This window comes from Rhamphochromis sp. 'chilingali' (genome assembly GCF_963969265.1).
Source record: "Rhamphochromis sp. 'chilingali' genome assembly, chromosome: 1".
In the NCBI taxonomy this organism is placed as follows: Eukaryota; Metazoa; Chordata; class Actinopteri; order Cichliformes; family Cichlidae; genus Rhamphochromis; species Rhamphochromis sp. 'chilingali'.
Genome location: NC_137929.1, coordinates 46,232,572 through 46,255,575, shown reverse-complemented (window position 1 = coordinate 46,255,575; position 23,004 = coordinate 46,232,572). Strand labels below are relative to the sequence as shown.

General features: G+C 39.3%; 1 protein-coding gene and 1 long non-coding RNA gene across 4 annotated transcripts; one reads left to right on the top strand and one right to left on the bottom strand.

Annotated features, from left to right (window-relative positions):
* Positions 1–332: 332 nt before the first annotated feature.
* On the bottom strand, positions 333–11,097 carry LOC308409632 (uncharacterized protein). 2 transcript variants are annotated; one of them, XM_080902526.1, is made up of 3 exons: positions 10,706–11,097; positions 9,044–9,117; positions 333–3,823 (listed from the first exon to the last, which is right to left on the bottom strand). In XM_080902526.1, exon 3 carries the CDS (start codon positions 3,704–3,706, stop codon positions 2,567–2,569), a length of 1,140 nt encoding a protein of 379 aa, XP_080758652.1. In that variant the 5' UTR covers positions 3,707–3,823; positions 9,044–9,117; positions 10,706–11,097; the 3' UTR covers positions 333–2,566. The 2 variants fall into 2 exon arrangements, with proteins under 2 accessions (XP_080758652.1, XP_080758653.1); XM_080902527.1 differs by lacking the exon at positions 9,044–9,117.
* A 4,264-nt stretch (positions 11,098–15,361) lies between these two features.
* Positions 15,362–19,723, top strand: LOC308389534. 2 transcript variants are annotated; one of them, XR_013970295.1, is made up of 3 exons: positions 15,368–15,585; positions 16,138–16,576; positions 17,874–19,723. It is a non-coding gene; the product is annotated as an uncharacterized lncRNA (long non-coding RNA). The 2 variants fall into 2 exon arrangements; XR_013970296.1 differs by lacking the exon at positions 17,874–19,723 and having other exon boundaries at positions 15,362–15,585; positions 16,138–16,467.
* The last annotated feature ends 3,281 nt before the right edge of the window (positions 19,724–23,004 follow it).

Here is a 23,004-nt window from a genome sequence, read left to right as displayed (position 1 = left end):
TTCAGATACTTTAATGGTAGCAGCATCACAGCAGATGGCCGCCCCTCCCTGAGCCTGGTTCTGCCGGAGGTTTCTTCCTGTTAAAAAGGGAGTTTTGTCTTCCCAATGGCGCCAAAGTGCTGAACATGAGAGGTTTTTGGACCAATTTTGTGTTCTCCATTCTTTAAGCACCGGTTTGAGCACCGTTTGAGCACCGGCACCGTTTCAAAAGTACCGATTTGGCACCGGTATCGGATAAAACCTAAACGATACCCATCCCTACTGTTAAGGTTCACATAATTGAGGAAGGGTACAAGAGATGATCGAAGAATAACCACACTGATCCGGCCGGGTGAAGTCAAACGATGATTTTAATACACGCGTGGGAAGATCACTGCAGACAGCAATTGATCTTCGACTTAATCAAAGCATACACAGATTTTTATAGCATCAGGGTTTGAATTAATGACGCCCCTTCATACGTCACAGACAGAATACATACATACATCAAATCAAAACCACAATGACTTTTAACACAGTTTAAAAGAACGTTGTCTTTTATCTTCATGGCCGGTACTTCCTGTCACTGCCAGATGCTCGCTTGTCATCTTGACACCTCAGCAGCAGTTCTGCGACAAACTGCTCTTTTTGCAACCCCAAGCAAAACATGATTAAACTTCCACCTATAAATGATTCTCTCTAACTGAGTGTGTGTGTGTGTGTGTGTCGTCCTCAAATGCTCTCTCAATTCACTCGTTGCACTTCTGACCTTTTACCAGACCAGAGGCTCATCCTTATGTGTAATAACCTAACTGAAACTACATGTACTATGTTGAATAAATGTTTTAATCAAGAACCTCTACTAAAAGCTTAGTAAAAGAATATAAAAGTATAACAGACAATTTGAATAACCTAGTAATTCAAATAGCCTCGTCTAACCAGCTCCTCAGAATAACTTAGACTCTGCTTTCACTTCTGCAAACTCTCTGCAACTTCCTGTCAGCCTGCAACTTATTCTTTCTAAAACACACACTGTTTAAACCTCTGAATACAATATCAATGCTGCAGATTATATTATTAATGCAATGGTAATGATGATTATTTACCAATAGCAGTAAAATAATTTCCCTGCTCCACAATACATACATACATACATACACACACACACACACACACATAAATATATATTGTAGGGGTGCAACGATATTCGTATCGATATTGAACCGTTCGATACAGTCCTTTCGGTTCGGTGCCAGAATTGTGAGTGATTGCTGAAAATGTTGAAATGTACTCACTCACTTTTTATTATTATTTGTAAATATGTGTACAAATGGTTGGTTTTTTGTACTGTTTTTATCAATAAATCTCAGCAACAAAGGACATACACCCATGTGTGTTGATTTCTCCCTAAGATGGCAAACTGAAACACTCCGAGTTGGTGACTTTTGGAGATTTATTTCCCTGGATGATTGAGAATGCATCAAGACGAACACAAAAGGAAGTTCACAGCTTTTAGCAGCTCCCCCACCCCCTCATTCACACACCCCCACTCCCCTCCAGAATTCCCAGATAACAACCTAATTTACATATGAATGACTAGACAATTTAGCTTCCACTTGGCTGAAGCTAAAGCCTAGCTAAAAGCCTACCAGCCATTTGGCTGGAAGGCGGGTTTTAAAGGTAGAAAGGTAGAAGGCTGGGCACTGCTGCTCTCGGGGGACTCTAAGTGTTAATCGTGCAGCCCTACCATTGACCAACAACCACTGACCAAAACCTTGATCAGTGGTCTTTGATCAGTGGGTTATTGATAACAATGTCATCTGCAAACATGATAATCCAAAGAGACTGTTAACTTATCTTGCATGTCAGCCTGTCCATCACAACTGGAAGCAAGAAGGGGCTCAGAATTGATGTAATCCCACCCCCACCTTCAATCAATCTGTTACCACACATTTCACCATTCTGTTTTCATGTCCTGCACCACCAGATCCACAAAGACATAGTGAAGATCTGACAGTCTCCATCAAACCCTCAAAGCAAACATCACATCTGTGAATCTCTTTCCATTTACTTGCTCATTTTACATAGTCCTAAGTCTTTCTAATACTTAGCTTGCTCAATGCTGTCAAAGTTTATCCACACTCGCTTTCACCAGAGAGCATGTAGAAGGTCTTAACTGATATAACGGACTTTCTCGCAGTAGCATTGAACAGGAGATTAAAGCTGAATTCTGTCAGGCCTGATCAAGTTTTTAAGTTTGACCAGGCATACAGAAGATTTGTTCAGATCAGCTGTGTTTCTCACTCTGTCCAAAAGAACTCTGTCAGAGTACTGTCACGACGGTCTGCCAGTTTTGTTACAGAGGGACACTTTGTCAGTTGAACAAGTTTGTGTTATGGATATAAAACTTTCCACCCCATTCACGTTTCAGTGTTTTAATTTTAAGATGGTTGATATCTTTATTTTTTTAGATGATTAAACTAGACTTTCCACACTGACCACAAATGCTTTAATTCCAGTGTGAATGATCTGGTGCTTTTTAAATGTGTCTATATAAGTAAAAGCCTCCACAGTGATCACAAAACAATTATTTGACTCCAGTGTGGATGACTTGATGTTTTCTTAAATTACTAATATGAGTAAAAGATTTTCCACACTGGCCACAGACAAAAGATTTAACTCCAGTGTGGATGAGTTGATGTTTTCTTAAATTACTAATATGAGTAAAAGACTTTCCACACTGGCCACAGACAAATGATTTAACTCCAGCATGGATTAGCTGATGATCTTTTAAGTGACTTCTATGAGTAAAAGCCTTTCCACACTGATCACAGGTGAATGCTTTAACTCCAGCATGGATGAGCAGATGTTGTTTTAAGTGACTATTGCGATTAAAAGCCTTTCCACACTGATTGCAGCTGAATGGTTTAATTCCAGCATGGATGAGCTGATGTTGTTTCAAGTGACTTTTGTGAGTAAAACAGTTTCCACACTGATCACACCTAAAAGGTTTTACTCCAGCATGGATGAGCTGATGTTCTTTTAAATGACTTTTGTGAGTAAAACAGTTTCCACACTGATCACACCTAAAAGGTTTAACTCCAGCATGGAGGAGCTGATGTCCTTTTAAGTGACTTTTGCGAGTAAAAGACTTTCCACACTGATCACAGCTGAACGGTTTAACCCCAGCATGGATAAACTGATGTTCTTTAAAGTTCCTTTTGTGAGTAAAAGCCTTTCCACACTGATTACAGCTAAATGGTTTAACACCAGAGTGGATAAGCTGATGTTTTTTTAAGCTTCCATCCTGAGTAAAAGCCTTCCCACACTGTTCACAGCTGAATGGTTTAAATCCAGTGTGGATGAGCTGATGTCCTTTTAAGTTACTTTTGGAAGTGAAAGACTTTCCACACTGTTCGCAGCTGAATGGTTTAACTCCAGTGTGGATGAGCTGATGTCCTTTTAAGTTACTTTTGGAAGTGAAAGCCTTTCCACACTGTTCACAGCTGAATGGTTTAAATCCAGTGTGGATGAGCTGATGTTTTTTTAAACTGTGATGCTGAGAAAAAGACTTTTCACACCGATCACAGCTAAAGGGTTTAACTTCAGCATGGATGAGCTGATGTCTTTTTAAGCTGCTATTATGAGTAAAAGACTTTCCACAACGATCACATCTAAAGCTTCTGTCCCCACTATCGGTGCGCTGGTGTCTTCTGGCTTGCTTCATAGTGGTAAGTCTTTTCCACAGGGATCACAACTGGTTTATCTGTACTTGTTGGCCTTGGGTGGGTTATTTTTAGGTCATCGGTGTGCAGAGGTTTTGGCTTGCTTTTCCTTCTTTTGCCTATGATGACAAAGAATCAAAATAGTGACACGCAGTTATGGAACAACAAAACCTACATAAATAAATAAATAAATAAATATAGTTTTTTTTCTTCTTTTTTTTTTTTACACCGTGTAAGAATATTCAACACTGCTATCAATACATTTTTCAAAAATTGTCTCTGTGCAAGATGGGTTTAAAAACACAAACAACTGTGGGATACTGTTTGTCCATGATTGCACCAAATTGGCACAGCACTGATCCTGTGACAAGGTAGGTATCACCAACTAAATTTGTGCCCCCTGCATTGTGAGCATTCACTGGGCACTGTTAGATTTGTATTGTTGATTGTCATTTATGCTTAGAAGTATCTACTCATAATCAATGTCATGTTGGTAGAGGTTTGATCTTTCTGTGTGCCTCCCAGAGCACTCTGGCATGCACATACAACTTAAGGTCAGGAGAGAGGTCATATCTGCTCTTACTGATTTATGGTATAGAAGGACACCTACTCTGTATCTGGTTAAGTATAAGAGCCTTTTGTTTAGATGGACCGCCAGACTCCTGGCACCAGCTTTGGGGAGTCTTCACAGGGTCACATCTTGACCCCCCCCCACACACAAGGTATTCTTTGTCCACATGTATACCTATATGAAACGTCATATGTTAATGAACCTATGCATATTCATCCAACCACAATAAAAGGAGTGCTATTGGGAAACTGGCTGAGAGTCTGACGGAGGTCAAGTCGGTGGAACGACACTTGGCTCCAGGCAGGTAACACAAAGAACTTTGCCTACTCGTGTCTTGCTTTTGCTGTGTAGTATATTCTCTTGAACGTTCCAGCGAATAGGTTTAAGCTAGAAACCTATCAGGCACGGACTGCGGATCCAGTTTGCTCTGCCTCCATTACAAACGATTAGACGTGGAAGTAGTAATGTTTGAGTTTTGTGATGAAGCAAAAAATGAGTGGATTACATTACCATTCAGTTTGAGGGTTACAACTGAAAATTATATATTTATTGTTCTCACGAGGTACCGGACGGGATTATTTTAACAAACAAAGAACATTTTTTCTCCTGTAACTTTACTGTATGAAGAGCTAAAACCTCCAACATTTCAGGAGTAGTTAGTGATCATTTTCTAGTCATTGGCTTGGAAGGAAGTTGGTTTGGAAGCATATTTGGCAATGCATCAACGTCTGCTTTGCGTTTGTGTGCAACCCCATTAAAAAAAAAACCTTCTATTATTCTAGCAGTGTGTGACAAAGTGGCTAGGACTGAATTCATTTACCATTTGTATATATTGTTATTTTGAGGTCTGTTATCTTATAGTCAAGATCCATCAGGTGCTCCACCAGTTGCAAAACCAATAGACTAAAAACCACCTTCTTCCCGTGGGCTGTCAGAACTTTTAATGCAAACTAAGAATGTGAACAGACTTCTTCCATACAATAACTCTCTTGCTGCTGTTCATTGACTATGTTGCTGCCATCCCATGTGCAATATCTTAGTCTTTCCTTGTTCTGTGCAATATTTTGGTCATCTCTTTTTTTGGTGCTATGTTTTAACCCCTGTGCTATATTTAGGTCTCTGTAAAAAAAAGTCCTGGCTTTTATAGCAGATAACCCCCTGAAAATATTCTCCAGTAAATCCAAAAAGGAAGAAAACCACGAATCGACATATGAACATTACCTGATGCTGCTGAACTAAAGTAGAGCAATGTTGAAGAGGTTTTATTAGAGAAATGGCTACGCATTTTACAATTTGGCATCGTTTGTAAAAGTTTACATTTCTTCAGTAGAAATGAGCAGAAATTAAGCTTTCTGGTCAGATGGCACTTTAAAAAAAACAAACAAACAAAAACAATGGGCAGCAACACTGTACACATCGGTAGACTGATGCATGATAAGCAAGCAAATAATGCAAAAAACTGATTTTTTTTATAATGGCAAACTAGTCTTGAACTACACTGAGAGAGCTGTAGAGCAAGTGTGATTAGTGGTGGAAGCAAGACAGCAAATGCAAGAGGGAGTTCATGACAATATTTATCAAACATGAAGCATAATTTTGATGCTCTTTTGCTTCTGGTTCAGTGAATTTAGTCAGACAGTGATACAACCTGTAGTTTCAGAATCTGTGAGATGTCGACTTTCAGCACCAGACGGCAGGTCAGCGCGTTATATTTAAATATTTTGGCGGAATCTGTTTGCCTGCTCTTTAATCATTATTGTGTTATTCAAACTACAATACATTTCAATCAGGGAAATTTATTTTTTCAAACCACCCATCATCAAGCCTTGAAACCTGGTGCGACTAACTCCTACAAGTGTTCCAACCTTTCTGAATTACTTACAAACTGCTCTGTCTGCATAAAAGCAGTGTTGGAACACACTGTGGTAAGATATCCTTATGAGCATCAGTTGAACATTATTGTACTGCAGAAAGTGATGTTTTGCCACAAAAAAGGTGAGGAACAAGGCAGTTAACTCTAGAAGAGAGAAATAGCAAAGAAAGTCAAGGGGTCAATGAATACATTTTCCTTCACCATTCAAAAGCCCTCAGAAACTGGGACAACTCTGACAGGAAGAGGTCTGGCAGACCCAAAGCCACAACTGAATACCAGGACAGGTTTCTGAGAGTTGACAGGTTGTGTAACAGCTGAGTCACAGGACAAAAGCTTCAAGCACATAAATAGTGGTCATAGTAATCAAGTGTCAGTTGCAACAGTGAATAGAAGACTTCAAGCTGCAGGTTTGATAGGATGAGTTGCAGCAAGAAAGCCAATGCTGAGACATCAGAATAAGAAGAATCAGTATAAGAGGTTTCCCTGAGCCATGAAACACTGCCATTGAACTACGGAAGACTGGAAGGTATAATGAATCAAAATTTGAAATCTTTGGTTCATCACGCAGAACTTGTGCAGCACATACAGTGGGGCAAAAAAGTATTTAGTCAGCCACCGATTGTGCAAGTTCCCCCACCTAAAATGATGACAGAGGTCAGTAATTTGCACCAGAGGTACACTTCAACTGTGAGAGACAGAATGTGAAAAAAAAATCCATGAATCCACATGGTAGGATTTGTAAAGAATTTATTCGTAAATCAGGGTGGAAAATAAGTATTTGGTCAATAACAAAAATACAACTCAATACTTTGTAACATAACCTTTGTTGGCAATAACAGAGGTCAAACGTTTACTATAGGTCTTTACCAGGTTTGCACACACAGTAGCTGGTATTTTGGCCCATTCCTCCATGCAGATCTTCTCGAGAGCAGTGATGTTTTGGGGCTGTCGCCGAGCAACACGGACTTTCAACTCCCGCCACAGATTTTCTATGGGGTTGAGGTCTGGAGACTGGCTTGGCCACTCCAGGACTTTCAAATGCTTCTTACGGAGCCACTCCTTTGTTGCCCGGGCGGTGTGTTTTGGATCATTGTCATGTTGGAAGACCCAGCCTCGTTTCATCTTCAAAGTTCTCACTGATGGAAGGAGGTTTTGGCTCAAAATCTCACGATACATGGCCCCATTCATTCTGTCCTTAACACGGATCAGTCGTCCTGTCCCCTTGGCAGAAAAACAGCCCCATAGCATGATGTTTCCACCCCCATGCTTCACAGTAGGTATGGTGTTCTTGGGATGCAACTCAGTATTCTTCTTCCTCCAAACACGACGAGTTGAGTTTATACCAAAAAGTTCTACTTTGGTTTCATCTGACCACATGACATTCTCCCAATCCTCTGCTGTATCATCCATGTGCTCTCTGGCAAACTTCAGACGGGCCTGGACATGCACTGGCTTCAGCAGCGGAACACGTCTGGCACTGCGGGATTTGATTCCCTGCCGTTGTAGTGTGTTACTGATGGTGACCTTTGTTACTTTGGTCCCAGCTCTCTGCAGGTCATTCACCAGGTCCCCCCGTGTGGTTCTGGGATCTTTGCTCACCGTTCTCATGATCATTTTGACCCCACGGGATGAGATCTTGCGTGGAGCCCCAGATCGAGGGAGATTATCAGTGGTCTTGTATGTCTTCCATTTTCTGATGATTGCTCCCACAGTTGACTTTTTCACACCAAGCTGCTTGCCTATTGTAGATTCACTCTTCCCAGTCTGGTGCAGGTCTACAATACTTTTCCTGGTGTCCTTCGAGAGCTCTTTGGTCTTGGCCATGGCGGAGTTTGGAGTCTGACTGTTTGAGGCTGTGGACAGGTGTCTTTTATACAGATGATGGGTTCAAACAGGTGCCATTCATACAGGTAACGAGTGGGGGACAGAAAAGCGTCTTACAGAAGACGTTACAGGTCTGTGAGAGCCAGAGATTTTCCTTGTTTGAGGTGACCAAATACTTATTTTCCACCCTAATTTACGAATAAATTCTTTACAAATCCTACCATGTGGATTCATGGATATTTTTTTTCACATTCTGTCTCTCACAGTTGAAGTGTACCTCTGGTGCAAATTACTGACCTCTGTCATCATTTTAAGTGGGGGAACTTGCACAATCGGTGGCTGACTAAATACTTTTTTGCCCCACTGTATGGAAAGAACTTTTTGAAGAATATAAAGAATAAAACAGGTATGTTCAGCTGTTTTATCTGCCAGGCCTATAAATTGATTCCATGATTTCTTTGTTTAACTCCAACTCATTATTTATACTATGGTTTCGTTTCAGAGTGCAATGAAACACTAAGCTACATAATTTTCAATTGAAAAAAATTCAGAAATTAGGGTGTTCTACCACTTTTGACCGGTAGGGTACGCTTCCACTCAAAAGTTGGACACACACGCTCATTTAATGGTTTTTACTTTTACTAATTTATTTTACTAATTTCTACTTTATAGCTATATACGTCAAATATATGAAGCGAGATAAAAGGAATTATTTGGCAAAGAAAACAATAATGAATAACTGTAAAATATATTATGTCTTATATTTTAGACTCAAAGTGACATCAAATAGATATTCATTTTTCCATTCAGTGTGGGTATGTACCACAAATATATATTTTTTAAACAGAAGCAATGTTTTTGAAGTATTTCGGTGACAAAAGAAAGATTAGAAACATTAAGGAATACTAGTTGCTTTACATTATTTTTCTTTAGCAATGATTTGTCCCACATTTGGTATAAACTGGCAAGATGCCAGTGTGTGCAGGATAAATGTTATTATTACTAACAATAATCATAATAACAGCAGCTTAATGTCTGTAGTTTAATGGTGGTGATTTTTATTTTTGTCACCTTTTATGAAGAACAGATCTCACTGCAGTGGCTGAGCTGCTCCTCCATCAGACTCTCCTCCTCCCATCAGTCGCCTGTGTCATCAAACAGATCTTTATTTTTCTATTCAGTGATTTATTGTACGGCACTACCTAAGAGCATTGTATTGTATTAGGGCTGCACGATTTTGCATAAAATGAGAATCACGATTTTTTGGCTTAGAATTGAGATCACGATTCTCTCACGATTTTCTTTTCCAGTATAAATATTTATTGCACTTATTAACTGCACATCAACTTCGTAACAGTTGAAACCGCAAAATGTTGTACTGCTTGAAATTCCATCTCCACCGTTGCTCGACGCTGCGTGTATAGAGCAGGTAGTGCAACAATAGAAAAATAGTTGCGGGACGGCACAGTGTAGTGTTTGTCTAGGGCGTTGATCATTTTCCTAAATCCCTCGTTTTGCACAGTGTTGATGGGAGCCATATCTTTGGTCAGGTGATAAGTGATAGCCTCCGTAATTTCTTTGTACCTGCGGGAGTTCGACGGGTATAGGGAAGGTTTCCGTTATTGATTTTTGGGTGGTTGACCGGGACGGATTTTCTCCTGTCACTTTCTCGTCATCCCTGACGTGCTCTCCGTTGGTTTTTCCCTGCTAATTTTAGCATCACACGGCACAGCTTCTGTATCACGTGGTATAAGGCTCCGCCCTTGTCATTTGTTGAGCGGAAGAGTGAGCGCTTGTTTTCATGCAGATTACGTCCCGGATCAAAATGCGGTACAATCGTCGTCGTCGTCTTTTTTTTTTTTTTTCTTAAATCGTTGTCATTTGGAAATGAGATCGCACATAAGTATGAATCGAGATCGCGATTTTCTAACGATTAATCGTGCAGCCCTATATTGTATAGAATTATTCTTACTCATACATTCACTACCAACATTAGAATCAGATTCAGAGAAACTCTATTAATCGCAGAGTGAAACTGAGTTGTCATAGAAGCAAATATGCAACAAAGAACAAGCACTCATACAAATGAGCCTTATGATGGATCAATATTAAGACAAATACAGAGATATATAAATAAAAAGCAAAATTATTGAAAGCAAAATAATTAAAACAAAATAGTAAGATTAAACAGAAAGAAAATGAAAAAGACAGAACCGCAAACGAAACTAAAGAACATTACGTAGACATGGAGCTGCTACAACAGGCTGCCACTAGAACAGTGCCAATTTAAAGACACATTACTGGTTGGTCCCTGAAAGTTTATTCTGGACGTTTTCAGCAGGAGAAACGTTTCGTCACTCATCCAAGTTGACGAAACGTTTCTCCCACTGAAGACGTCCAGATGAACACAATCAAATTTGGGGGTTTACTTACCTGGATAATTGAGCATGCATCAAGGCGTATTACTGGTTGGTGATTCTGTTATTAATTGTGGATTATGCTGTATTTTATCCATCTCATATAATCGTAACTTTCAGTACACCACCTTCAAAAGAAGTAAAACAAATAGCTGAACTCAAATGATTAAACATTTAAGTCCTGAACTGCTGGAAGCTCCAGGCAGACAAACCGAGACGTTAAACACAAGGAACAAACGAAAAAAAATAGCTAAGAGAGAGAAACCCTGTAAACAGTTATAGAGTTAAGCAACCAATGTAGTTATAATGTACTCACTCTGGATCCCCTCTCAGAATAACCCGACCTAAAGATCCACCAGCGGAGAAGGAGACACGTGGGCTTTGTAGTTGGAGTAGGACTAGTAGAGACAGTGGGCTATCTGACCTCCCAGCATGTTACTGGCTACCTTGCAGAAAGAACAAGCTGTGTGAGCTACGAGAGCGTATATCTTTCCAAACACGCATCAGAAACAGAAATGCGGTCTGCCGGAGACCAGAGGAGAAGCAGAAAGGAAGCTCAGCACAGCCACGCGATCTTTGCCATAGCCGGCTTGAAAATAAAACCTAAAGTTCCCCTTGGAAGACAACACGTATGATGACTCTGGTTATACTCTTTATTCCTTAAGCGAACCTTCTGCTGTTTAAACGCGCCGGGAGCTGCTACTTCTTCTTCTTCTTCTTCTTGTTTGCTGGCGGTTTGCGACCGAGGTTTCTGGAGCATTACCGCCACCAACTGGAACAGAAAAATAAAACATGTTCTATTGTCTCTTATTGAAAACAAGTCTTATTTCCATCTACCATGTTTCCCCAATTTACAGAATGTATTGTTAGTCAGATGTTTATTTCATCCTTACTTTCATTGAATATTATGAAGCCACTGGTCAGTTCTTTCTTCTTCGTACTGTTTCTGGCACTGACCTTTTTTTAGTTACTGATTTCATTTCTTTGCTCAGCTCACTCCACTCCCCACTCATTGCATAACATTTAAAACTGTTTAACATTTATCAATAATCAATTAAAAATGTACTGTCGACTGTCAATAGAGTTATTATATGGAGAAGTATGACTCTCTTCAGTCAATGAGTAACACAGCTAATGTTAAAATCTTTTGAAATCACACAAAGCAATTTTGCAGACTCTCCAGAGGGAAAAAAAAGTCCTGGCCAGCTGCTCTGCAACTGCTTTACTGGCCCGAATCACTTTGTCTTAGCAGTGCTCTTTGGTACGGTCCTTTTCTGTGGCCTCCACATTCACGTGAGCTTCTTCTTTTTTCTTTTTTTCTTTTTTTAATTTATGAACTCACAAAGAGCCTCTTTTACCAGCACAGAAGACTCTGCATTTGAATCTAATCCAGCACACCTGGGGAGAGCAGTGGCTGAATGAAATGTTTGATGGAAAAAAGAATTGAAGTGTTGTGCTGCTAAATTCTGAGGTTCAAAATCAAAAATATTTATATAAGAAAATGCCAAGAGGAGAACAGCAGTCCTGAGTCTGTATGCAAAACAAGAAATCTCCATAGCAGTGATACTTCCTCTTTCATATGTGCATTTATTCTTTGCTGTGGTACTTTGATGTTCCTTGATCCTGTCATCTCATTTGGCATACTCAGTTGATATCTTAGAGCTATTTCCAGGACCAAGATTCTGTCTCAAATCAAGTTGTGATCTTAAAGTCATTCTCATAGCACTGATCTCAGACTAATGTACAAAAGTGTCATTTACATATCCAAACTGATCTCCAGTAAGGCTTATGGTGAAATTGAAGTTGTTCTTTTGTGTCATTGCACACTGTCGGAGGACTCCTTAGTGAGCTGTACAGCAGAAGTTTCAATTCAGTTTTATCTATACATCGCCAAATTACACCAACAGTCACCTGGAAGTGAAAATGTTGTTCACAAAAAGAAGGCAGCAAATAATTTTCCATGTAAGAATAAATCAAATTACTCAATTAACATATTTGGTTTTACTTACTATTACACCTTTTTTCAGTCCTCTTACATCAGTGACAAAGTGTTTATAGGTATCTGCAGAAACATAACTTCACTGTTAAGCTCAGTGTTTATAGAGAGGAGTTTATAACTGTTTTTCTTTTCCCAAAGAAAAGATAGAAAGAAATCACAGGGAAACAGCACTCCTCGCAAAATGTGGTTACGACACAATTTCCCTAAATTTGCACTTTCAAATCACTTTTTCAGTCACAGTGCTTTTACAACATTCACATGTTTTTGTAATGCGAAGGTCGCACAACATGTGCGACAGGTAGCATCAAAAGGGTGGTCCTGCCACTCGTAGCTGGTCCAACTGGTGGCACCACATGCACTGGCTCTATTGGGGTAATGAGATGTGGACAATAGTAGAAAATCAGGACCACAAGCTGAAACTGACTGGATCAGAGGCAACTCTTTCAGCTATTCATATATTCAGCTATTCATATATCTTCACAGCATATCAGATATCTTGAAAATCCATGATCCAATATCGCGTGTTGACAAAAGTTGTCTCACTGTGTCACATAGTGCTCAGAGTTGGAGCAGTAAGGACAATACACTTGTAGCTCCTTTGGTTGCTGCTTGATGGTGAAGGGAACTCCAGTGTGGTGACACCTATTGGCAGATCAGCACCGTGGAGAATGATTGTGGAGATATTTGGCCTTTGATCCTTGCGTCAGTCTTTCTGTGGGTCCCTATCTGCTTTAACAGCATCCCCAAGGATTTCAAACACAGATTTCTGTATCCCCAGCTCATAGTCTAACAACTGTGGGGATGTGGATATGTTGAGGGTATTGCTGGGATTTATTTTTACCTTGTTAAATCCTCAGTTCTTTTGATCTTTGGGCTGAAGGAAGGACAATACTCGGTGTATAAATGCTCAATCAACAATTATTTTATTCAATACAATTCAACACTTTGAGTATAAACCATCCGGATGGGGAGACATGCATGAAGAGGGTCACAGCAAAATCTCAAAATGATGGAAAGTTACTCAAACTCTTATAGCCTCTGGCCATGACTCTCTAAAAACAGTATTTCTTATAACTCAGCAGTATAATGCATCATAAAACAATATCATTCATTCACAATAAATCAGCAGTCTAATGTAATACAAATCAGTTTAAAAAATCTAATAGTTATCACCTCTTCAGGAGAATAATGCAAACTAAAACTACAAAATAATTTCACAATCTTTAATTAGGGGTATAACATAGCATAAGATAATATAATAATCTCACAACTTTTAAATGGTAAATGGCCTGTATTTGTATAGCGCTTTACTACTACCCCAAAGCGCTTTACACATCCAGTCATCCACCCATTCACACACACATTCACACACCGGTGATGGCAAGCTACATTTTAGCCACAGCCACCCTGGGGCGCACTGACAGACGCTTATATCTCATAACTAGTGTGAGATTATTCTGTTATCATATGTTATCTTACACCTGTAGTTAAAATAGTTGAATTATGTTAACTGCTGTAGGTCATATATTATCATTTAGTTTAGATGGTGTGCTGTGTATGTAGTTTAGTTCTCATTATACTTTTGAGTTAAAAGAACATATTCACTTATTAGTTTATTAGATAAGTGTGCATCACTCTGTATCCTTGATCTGCTGTGAATGTCTCATACTGTGTTCTTGACATGTTTTATTGCTGAATCATAAACAGAAGGAGACTCTGTATCTAAGACAGGGGAGATAGACCACATTCCACACCCCCACCTTTACAAAGAGTAGAGAAACAACAGCCGAGGTCATAACTTAGGCGCCGTAAGGGAGAAAGAATGTGAATGTTTGGGCTTTTACGACTAGGTGGGGGCCACTAGCGGCTATAAGAAGCTGAGTAACACGTCACCATTTCGAGATTTGCGGTGACCCTCTTCAGGCATGTCTCCCCATCATGATGGTCCTTATGCTCTTAAGTGTTGAATTGTATGGAAATAAAGTATTGTTGATTGAGCATAAATACACCGAGTATTGTCCTTCCTTCAGCCCAAAGATTCAAAGAATTGGGAGATTTCAACACTAGCAACACATATTTCTATTTTGTATTTTACTCTCAACAGTGTATAGTTGAATACTCTTGGATTCACTGGCAAACATAAACATTGAGAGGACGCCCTCACAGCAATGTGGCCTCAGCCATAAATCTGCTCTTATTTAATGCACTCTTCCCCTGTCTTTAAATCTACAGGCTAGACTGGAGCACAAGAGGCATTTTTCATGGTAATGGTAGCGTTGCTTGCAAAAGGGTTATCTCCAAATAAGGAGATGCTTGGAAAATTATAGAAGAAGAAACAAATTTTTCACCTTAGTAGACTCTTTGTCACACATAATAAAAAAGTGTTTACTGCCTGTTTGTGACAGCCTATTGTCCCTCTGCCAGTAAAAGGAGGTCCATGGCACCATGTAAAACTAATTTAAAATTCTAACCGTTTTGATAATAAATTGTGAAAAAGTATAATTGGAGCACACGTTATAAAGACCTACAGTACAGTTATCTTTTAAACTCAGTTCTTATATCTTATGATAGCTTTAGCAGCAACCCACACTGAAGCTCAACATGGCCACTGTTTCCAGGCTGCTCAAGCATTACCAGTAGTGTCTGCGCACACATGCATGCAAGCCCCTTAAAAACTTGTGCTATTTATGTGGATGTTCGGGGCTTCCATCACTTCTGCTTTACATCTCACAGCAAACTGGTGTGGTTTTCCATAATGTAACCCAGTGTTAAAAACAGGATTAAAAGTATAAATAAATATTGATAAAAACAAAGTTAATTATAATAAATACTGATAAAAAGCATGTAAACATAAGTTTAATTAATATGTACATATGTATATGTAATGTATAAATGGTGTGGGGGCAGGACTTAGTCCTGTAGAGTGTGTTTGTCAGATCCACTGAGCGACCAATCATTGGCCGGTCTGACTCTCCCCCAGTCTGTGCGCTGCTCAGACACCTGTGCGCTTTCATGTGCCAGTCAGATACGCCAGAGACACAGACGGTGAAAGATCAGTTTACCCGTGTGGCGAAGAAGCTAGCTGGATAGAGAAAGTCCTTTTTTCGGCAAGAATAATAAGAGTAATACTGTATTCCAGAGGCCGTGAGCCAACGTGAGCACTGTGAAGCCCCGTGTAGCATTTGTTGCTTTGCATGGTAAGTCCCAGGCAGTACACGTGCGCTAGCATAGCATGCTACTTGCCGCTAGCTCTGATGCTAACTTCCGTTAGCCATTTTGCAATGAAAGTGCCTTTTCTGAGGCTAAAGCAATTAGCACTGAGTCTGCTGCACTTTATACGAGATGTTCTTTAAAGGTTTATGTCACATTACTGTGGTATTGATGTATAATGTATGGTTTTGTGCGAAGTTGTTATGTTAGCACATGTTCCCTTTTCTCATGGTGCTAATTATAGTTCTGCACAATTAAGTATTAACAATGTGAAATTAAGTGCCTTCACCTGCACTTTACTTAGCTGAAACTTGATAGGTCTCAAGCCAATGTGTATTTTTAATGCACTGCTGAGCTATTTTGTATTATTTTAAATGTGTTTCCTATGCACTTTTTCCCTTTGAAATGAGAATAATTTGTTGTACAACATAGAATATTTTGAAAGAAATTTAGAAGCACTACAAGCAACCAGTAGTCATAATAAGTTACAGGCATGATAGCTTAAATGTTGAACTACTGTGTTCTGGCCTGGTCCCCAGGTCAGGTTTTTTCCCTTTGCTTATTTGGATTGGATTGGTTTTGAGGACCTGAGAAGAATCGAGGATCCCTTTTCCAGTACTGGATGGCGAGCCCAGCCCAAAGAGCCGGATGAACTGGTAGATTGTAACCCGACTGGTTACACACACACTGAGTGACTATTGAACATTGAAAGACTGAAATTGACTTTAAAAAAGACACAAAAGACAATATATCCTTGGGTCGACCATTTGTGGGGTTTATTTTATTTTTTTGTTTTCAAGAAGAGCTCTCTACTTTTGTTAAATGTGCACAACTTTAATAATTGCTAATAAATGCAATTGTGTTTTCTACACCTACTGTGTACAAGTCCTCTGTTGTCATACACCCTTGGCTCCTACGAATCTAGAACCTGTCTGATCTGGTCCATATTTCCCTTCTGTCCTCGTACTGTGGTTAAAGGTAACTATATTGCCCGCACTACATGCAAAGAAGGCAAGAAGTAGCACTAACAGGTCTAGTGTTGCACCACCAGTGTTACAATAATGTTTATTAAGAGACGACATCACATCAGAATACAGTTGTCTTGAGTTAGTATTGCCATGATGGTACTAAGTGGGAGGCAGGACACAGGAGTCACAGACAGGGTAATAAACTCAAAGAGCCACCTTTATTGCTGTAGAAAAAATACTCAAACAAAATACAACAATACTAAAAAAAAAAAAACCCCAACAACAATAAAACACTAGAACCGGAAGGATAAAGGTGGAATGCAGGGAAACAGCGCTAACGGACATTACACAAGAATGAGCAGAGGAGGACACAGGACTTAAATACACACATGATAACAATAGGAGGGAATGCTGCTGCAAGTAATACAGACTAACAGGATATGGAAGGCAAAAGCAAACACACCGAACACAGGCAGAATGCTAACCACTGGCTCAACAATGGTATATCGTCATGTACAAAATGTGTACTCTGTATATTTTTATATATTTTATTTATTGTTGACTCTATTTAATTTGTAAAATGTTTATACACACACACACACACACGTAGAAAAACATTTAGTATACACATCCAGAAATTTTTTTTTTGCATATACTATTATATATTGTACATATATTTATTAGTTTCAGATTTAGCCATTCATATATTTTGCCTGTTTATGTTATTGTATTTTGCACAACTCTGTTGCTTGTGAAGCTCGCACACAAGAATTTCACTCGCATGTGCTGTACCAATGTACCTGCACATGTGATGTGACAATAAAAGTGATTTGATTTGATTTGGTGAAGCCACTGTGGTGCATTTGCGGTGAGAAATGGTCCAGACGATGTACTCTAATAGTGGGCTTTACTGCATGTAATAGAGAGGCCTCCCTTACTACCACTTATATTATAATTTCTATATCACTTTAGGAGCACCTTTCGCTTTATTAAAAGAACCTTGTCTAGCTCTTTATTCAGCATCGCACTTTAAGCCTAGCACAGGAAGAATATTTGCACACAAGTTGGATTTTTCATTGAGTATTTGTGTATTTAAAAATCAGTTGGTAGCCTTTGTTACAGGTCCTACTCCTCATCAATAAATGTGGTGGTTGTCTGTGAAGAAGACAGTTTGTGATTGAGAGCAAATAAAGTTTACCAGTAAGGATAACTAATGATAGTGTGTGTGAAAGTCTAGAAATAAAGGTGGTGCAAAGAAGTGACCGTAAGATGTTATTACTCACCTTTCTTTCCCGTGTTCACTCCAGGGTGTTTGGGCAAATGTTTTCCTGGTGGTCCAGAAACATTTAAAGGTTCCAGGAGAGGCCATGGGTTAAAGGAGCGTGGGAAATCTTTTGTGCATAGCTGGACTGGCCATCGGGCATACCGGGCATTTGCTGGCGAATTTTTGTTTTTATGGGCCGATGGATTTTATTTTATTTTTATTTTTTTTAGGAAGGGTATATATAATGAAAGGTGTTGGATTGGCCAATGGTCATGATCGACTCTGGGCTGGACCAATTACAGCCGAGGAAGCCGGATGCACCCTCCCCCTTGTTTAGCAATCATGTGATTTTCGCGCATTGCATGCCTGGAACTCGTGGCAAAACAATCCAAGTACCGCATCAAATGCAAGCATTTGCAGCACCGCAAAACGTTCATTCTCTGGTTCCAAACCTTCTTGTTTTTTCTTTGCCGCACAAAAAAGGAATGTACAAAACGAAGGAGAACAATGCTGGTCCGTACAAAGACAGACTCGACGAAAAGTCAAAGAAAAGATACGAGGAAAAAATCAAAGGAGTGAAAGGGTCAGACCCTTACGAGCACACAGAGTGGACAAAAGACGTTAGCGTGCTGCCCAACTTTCACCACGCTCAGATTTATAATTATACGGTTCTTGGAGTGAGTGCATACACTCATGAAGTTTAGTAACTTCAGGTCACTGCAACAAGCCCAGGTACAGTTTACCGACGGATGGGTACAGGACCTTGAAATGCACCGTGTAGAACGAAAGACCATCGTACGAACAAAGGTAAGTTTACCAGTCTCACAAATCGTCCTCATAAATACACACTCGTTAACCGTTTATTAATATAACCTTTGAGCTCAACGGTAATTAATTAGTAGTGGAAATAATTTCTGGTAGCATTACAGAAATGTAGCAGTGACAATAATATTGTATGTTGTAATCGCACTGGACAATTAGTGATACAAAACAACTGTTTTACCCTGTGAATAAAAGTATATGTTTTTGTCAATGTACCATAATAACAGAAGCGAAACACAATATTGTGTCAGGACAATTCACTATTTATGCACAATAAATAAAGGAGCATAGCGCGACAATTTCTGTTCAGCGCCAGACTTGCTTGTAACCTATATCACCAATTATGTTAAGAAAAATGACGCATTAACTACAACAGAAGACTGACCTTTGTGGAAATGCTTGGAGCAGACTAACATGTGAGCTGGAGTGTTCTGAGACGTTATATTTGGTATATCCAGACCATCCGTTGGCTCTTACTTCGGAAACATGGCTTAAAAAATTTCTCTTCAACGACGTAATCCGATAAAAAAAACGATCTCTTTACCCGTCGGCTTCCCGTGGCTGTCATGCGACCGGCTATTGCAGTTAATAATACAACAGCTTCTTGCCATTTTTTGGGTTTCTTTTTATTGCTGTGTAACTGAGTTCAATTGAAAGCCTGCGTGTGCTAGTACCTCTTGCCACAAGTTCCCAGAATCCTTTGCGGTTTTACCCCTGATTGACGTCACATTTTCAATCTTTATCCTGGTGGGCCGGTCTCTAGTCAAAATGCCCGGGCCGATTTTTTGTCCCAGTCCAGCCTTGCTTTTGTGCTTGGGTTTTTTTTGGTGTTTTTACAATAAGGGGTATGGTTTAAGGATAAAGTGAAAAATATTTATTAATATGAAAATGTAAAATGTATTTATATATATTTTTATTGAAGTTGATGTATTATATAATGTGGTGGAAGGTCAGGATTTGAGAACTCACCTGTTAATAGAATAATGCTTTAACCTGTGACAGCTGAAAGTATTTAAGACTGTCAGTTGTTATTAGATGCAATGTTTGTGAGCTGTATGGTAAATAAATACCTTGTTCAACTATACTTGTCTTGGTCTGCCTCATAATAAATCCAGCCGCAAAAGGCTGCCCTATTACACTGCACATGTCACATGACAATACAGTTACAGGGGGATTCGGAGTGTGGTCCTGTGATAAATGCTGCAATTCCACTGTAATTATATGATATTTCAATTCTCTTTGAATTGGCATTTTAAATATATTTATGCACAAATACTTAACAGTAGGTACACTGGAATAAAGGGTTAGCAAGTCGTTTTCTTACAGAGAAAATACAAAAAATGATTATAGCGACATAACTTTTAAGTAATGTGTAAATAAGTTAACAGAAAATAAGAAATATACATTATAAGTTTTATATATCTTAATAATTCTAGGATACATTTAATTTTACACATACCTTTGGTCAAAATGACAAACTGATGAAATACAATAAAAAAAGTTTGATGCAACATAAAAAAGACAGGTTTCTTTTTCTCATCATGCAACAAAACAGACCCACATCATGTTTTAAGACAACAGAAATCATTTAAAACTATTAAATTTTGTTATTTGAATTCTTTTGGCGGCAGAGAAAGACTGGACCCAGGGTGGTCAAAGCTCAAAACATGATCTTTATTTTACATTCCCGGGAACGGAGACCTGAACACACGCTCAGGTCTGAAAGCAGCAGCAGCCAACATGGTCATATATATATATATATATATATATATATATATTAGGGGTGCAACGATATTCGTATCGATATTGAACCGTTCGATACAGTGCTTTCGGTTCGGTACGCATATGTATCGAACAATACAACATTTGTAATTTATTTTATCAATTTTCCTTCTGACGATGCTGTCTGTGTTGAGCGCTCAGTGAATCTGTGTTCGACTACTCCGCCTAGGCTGCACTGTCCAGCGCAGATCCACTGAGCGCTCAACACAGACAGCATAGTCAGAAGGAAGAGCGCAGGGCAAGCTAGCGAGACAGAAGTTAAGCTCTCCTTTTAACATGGACCTCCCCCACTCTCATTCAGATCTGGCGTTTGGAATTATTTTGGTTTTCATGTGACGTATGACCCTGAAGGTAAGCGAGTCATGGACTAAAGTAAAACAGTATGTTGGATGTGCCATGCAATGCTCAATTACATTGGTGTGAACTAGTGTGTTAGCGCAGTTAGCTCGTTAACGTGTTGGCCGTCTAGCCCCATGCACGGAGCGATCGGCGGTAGCTCGTTAACGGAGATTTGCCGTGTTGTGGCGCTAAGGTCATTTCAACGAGATTAACCTGAAAGCACTAGTGGGAACACAACGAATATGACTGCACATTTACGCCGACATCATCCTAGTGCAAAGACAAGTGGAAGCAGACAAAAAACAACAAGCATGCTACTAACTTTAGCCGAGTCATTTAGACAGCTGTTAGCACATGATTCTCCTTATGCTGCTGAGAATATAGCCCAGAAGAAGCGGATAGTATAGCTTTTATTTTGGAAAGAGCCATTTCTCTGTAATAAACTCTCTTTTCCAAAGATGAGTGATTCCTCAATCAGATACAGGGCTTGCAATATCGCTAGCCCGACGTCCCGGAGCTAGCGATTTTTTTCAGTCGGGCTACCAAAATCTATCTCTTCCCTGCCCGTCGGGCTATTGTAGGAAAAATATATGTCAATGCTTTTGCATTCTTTCAGAAATGTAGCTGGGTAATTATGTCATTGGCATCGGTGAGCCACTGTCAATATGTGACATATTGAAGTCGCGTTTGAATTTGCGCTTGTTTTTTGCTTTCACTTTGCAATCACGTGAACTGTGTATAGAGAGCGACAGCACTGATCTGTGAGTGATGATAATTTGTGCACCAATTCCTCTGACATCGTCTTATTAATCGTTAGCTTACTATGCAAACATGACAAGTGAAATCTCCCGCAGCTTACACATGTGAGAGGTTGATCGCGCAGAGAATCGCTGAAATTATGTGAGTGCGTGTGTAAAAGCATTTCAGTTCTGCTGAGCCAAATAAGACAGGTCAGGGTGAAGAAGTGACAGCCAAAGAAAAGCTTACCACAAAACGGAAAAGTTATGACAAATCAGACTATAAGGCAAAAAGAAAGTGCAGCTTTATGGTTTCATGGACAAAATAATTTCTGTGGCTGCAATATGACGAGCTAAATAACCAGGGCTGCACATAAGTGGTCCGCAGGTGTGCATTCACTGTCAAAATAAAAAACACGCACAAGGGTTAGGGTTAAATTTAAAAACTGTACTTTTGAGTTAAAATATATATTTATAATTTTAATAAATGACAAATTAAAAATGCTTGAACATTTTTTTGTATCGAAAAAATATCGAACCGTGACACCAAAGTATCGAACCGAACCGAACCGTGAATTTTGTGTATCGTTGCACCCCTAATATATATATATTTCTGCAGCACGTCACACACTCTAAGTTTGCATCAAAACACTCTGCTTAGTTTCACTTTCTGTCTGCACCTCCTGTGCTGCAACCTAGTTTACACTCAAATCCCAACAAAACACATTTCACCACATTTCAAATAGCTACATTAGAGAAACAGCGCTGCATTGACCTCACTAATTATCATGATGAACAGCCCACTAAACAGCAACAGGTCTTTCAGATTGACCTAGAAGGCAATCTGTTCAGATGCTCTGCTTCTCTTTGTGATCACATGATGACAATAATGCTTGGTCTGTAACATTACATAGATGTTTGCACAGAACAGATAAACTCAATGTTTGCATGACTTTAACGTGACAAAGTTTTCCTCAATTTGATCTTCAATGAACAGTTTGTTTTGTGAGGCGTGCATAGATCTCTAAGCCTTTGTGCATTGTGGCCTTTTATTAAATTCCGTTTATAGTTCTGCTATACATCACACACACATAGTTTCGATATAAACAACTCCTTCTGTGTTACTAGTTCCGCTTTTCTGTCTGGTTTCCTGTGTTTTATTAATATGCCTAAGCAACTCTACCCTAGCTTCCTGTTTTTTAACTTCCCCTAACTGAAGTCTCTGTTGCCAAGGCGACCAGTCACCCTCTGACCTAGTTTTCCTCACAGACCTTACTACAAAGTACAAAAAAACAATATAATCAGAAAATAAGAATATATTTTTATTAACACTCTTAATCATGGGTTTAATTTAGTAAAGTAAATATGGTAAATAGACTGGTTCTTATATAGCGCTTTTCTACTCTTCTGAGCACTCAAAGCGCTTTACACAACTTGTGCATTCACCCATTTGCACAAGCACATTGTTCTAAGTGCTTTCTAAGTAACATTCAC

What these genes read in the sequence shown, in the direction of transcription:
- LOC308409632 (XM_080902526.1), bottom strand. Translation starts at nt 3,706, where the DNA reads ATGAAGCAAGCCAGAAGACACCAGCGCACCGATAGTGGGGACAGAAGC.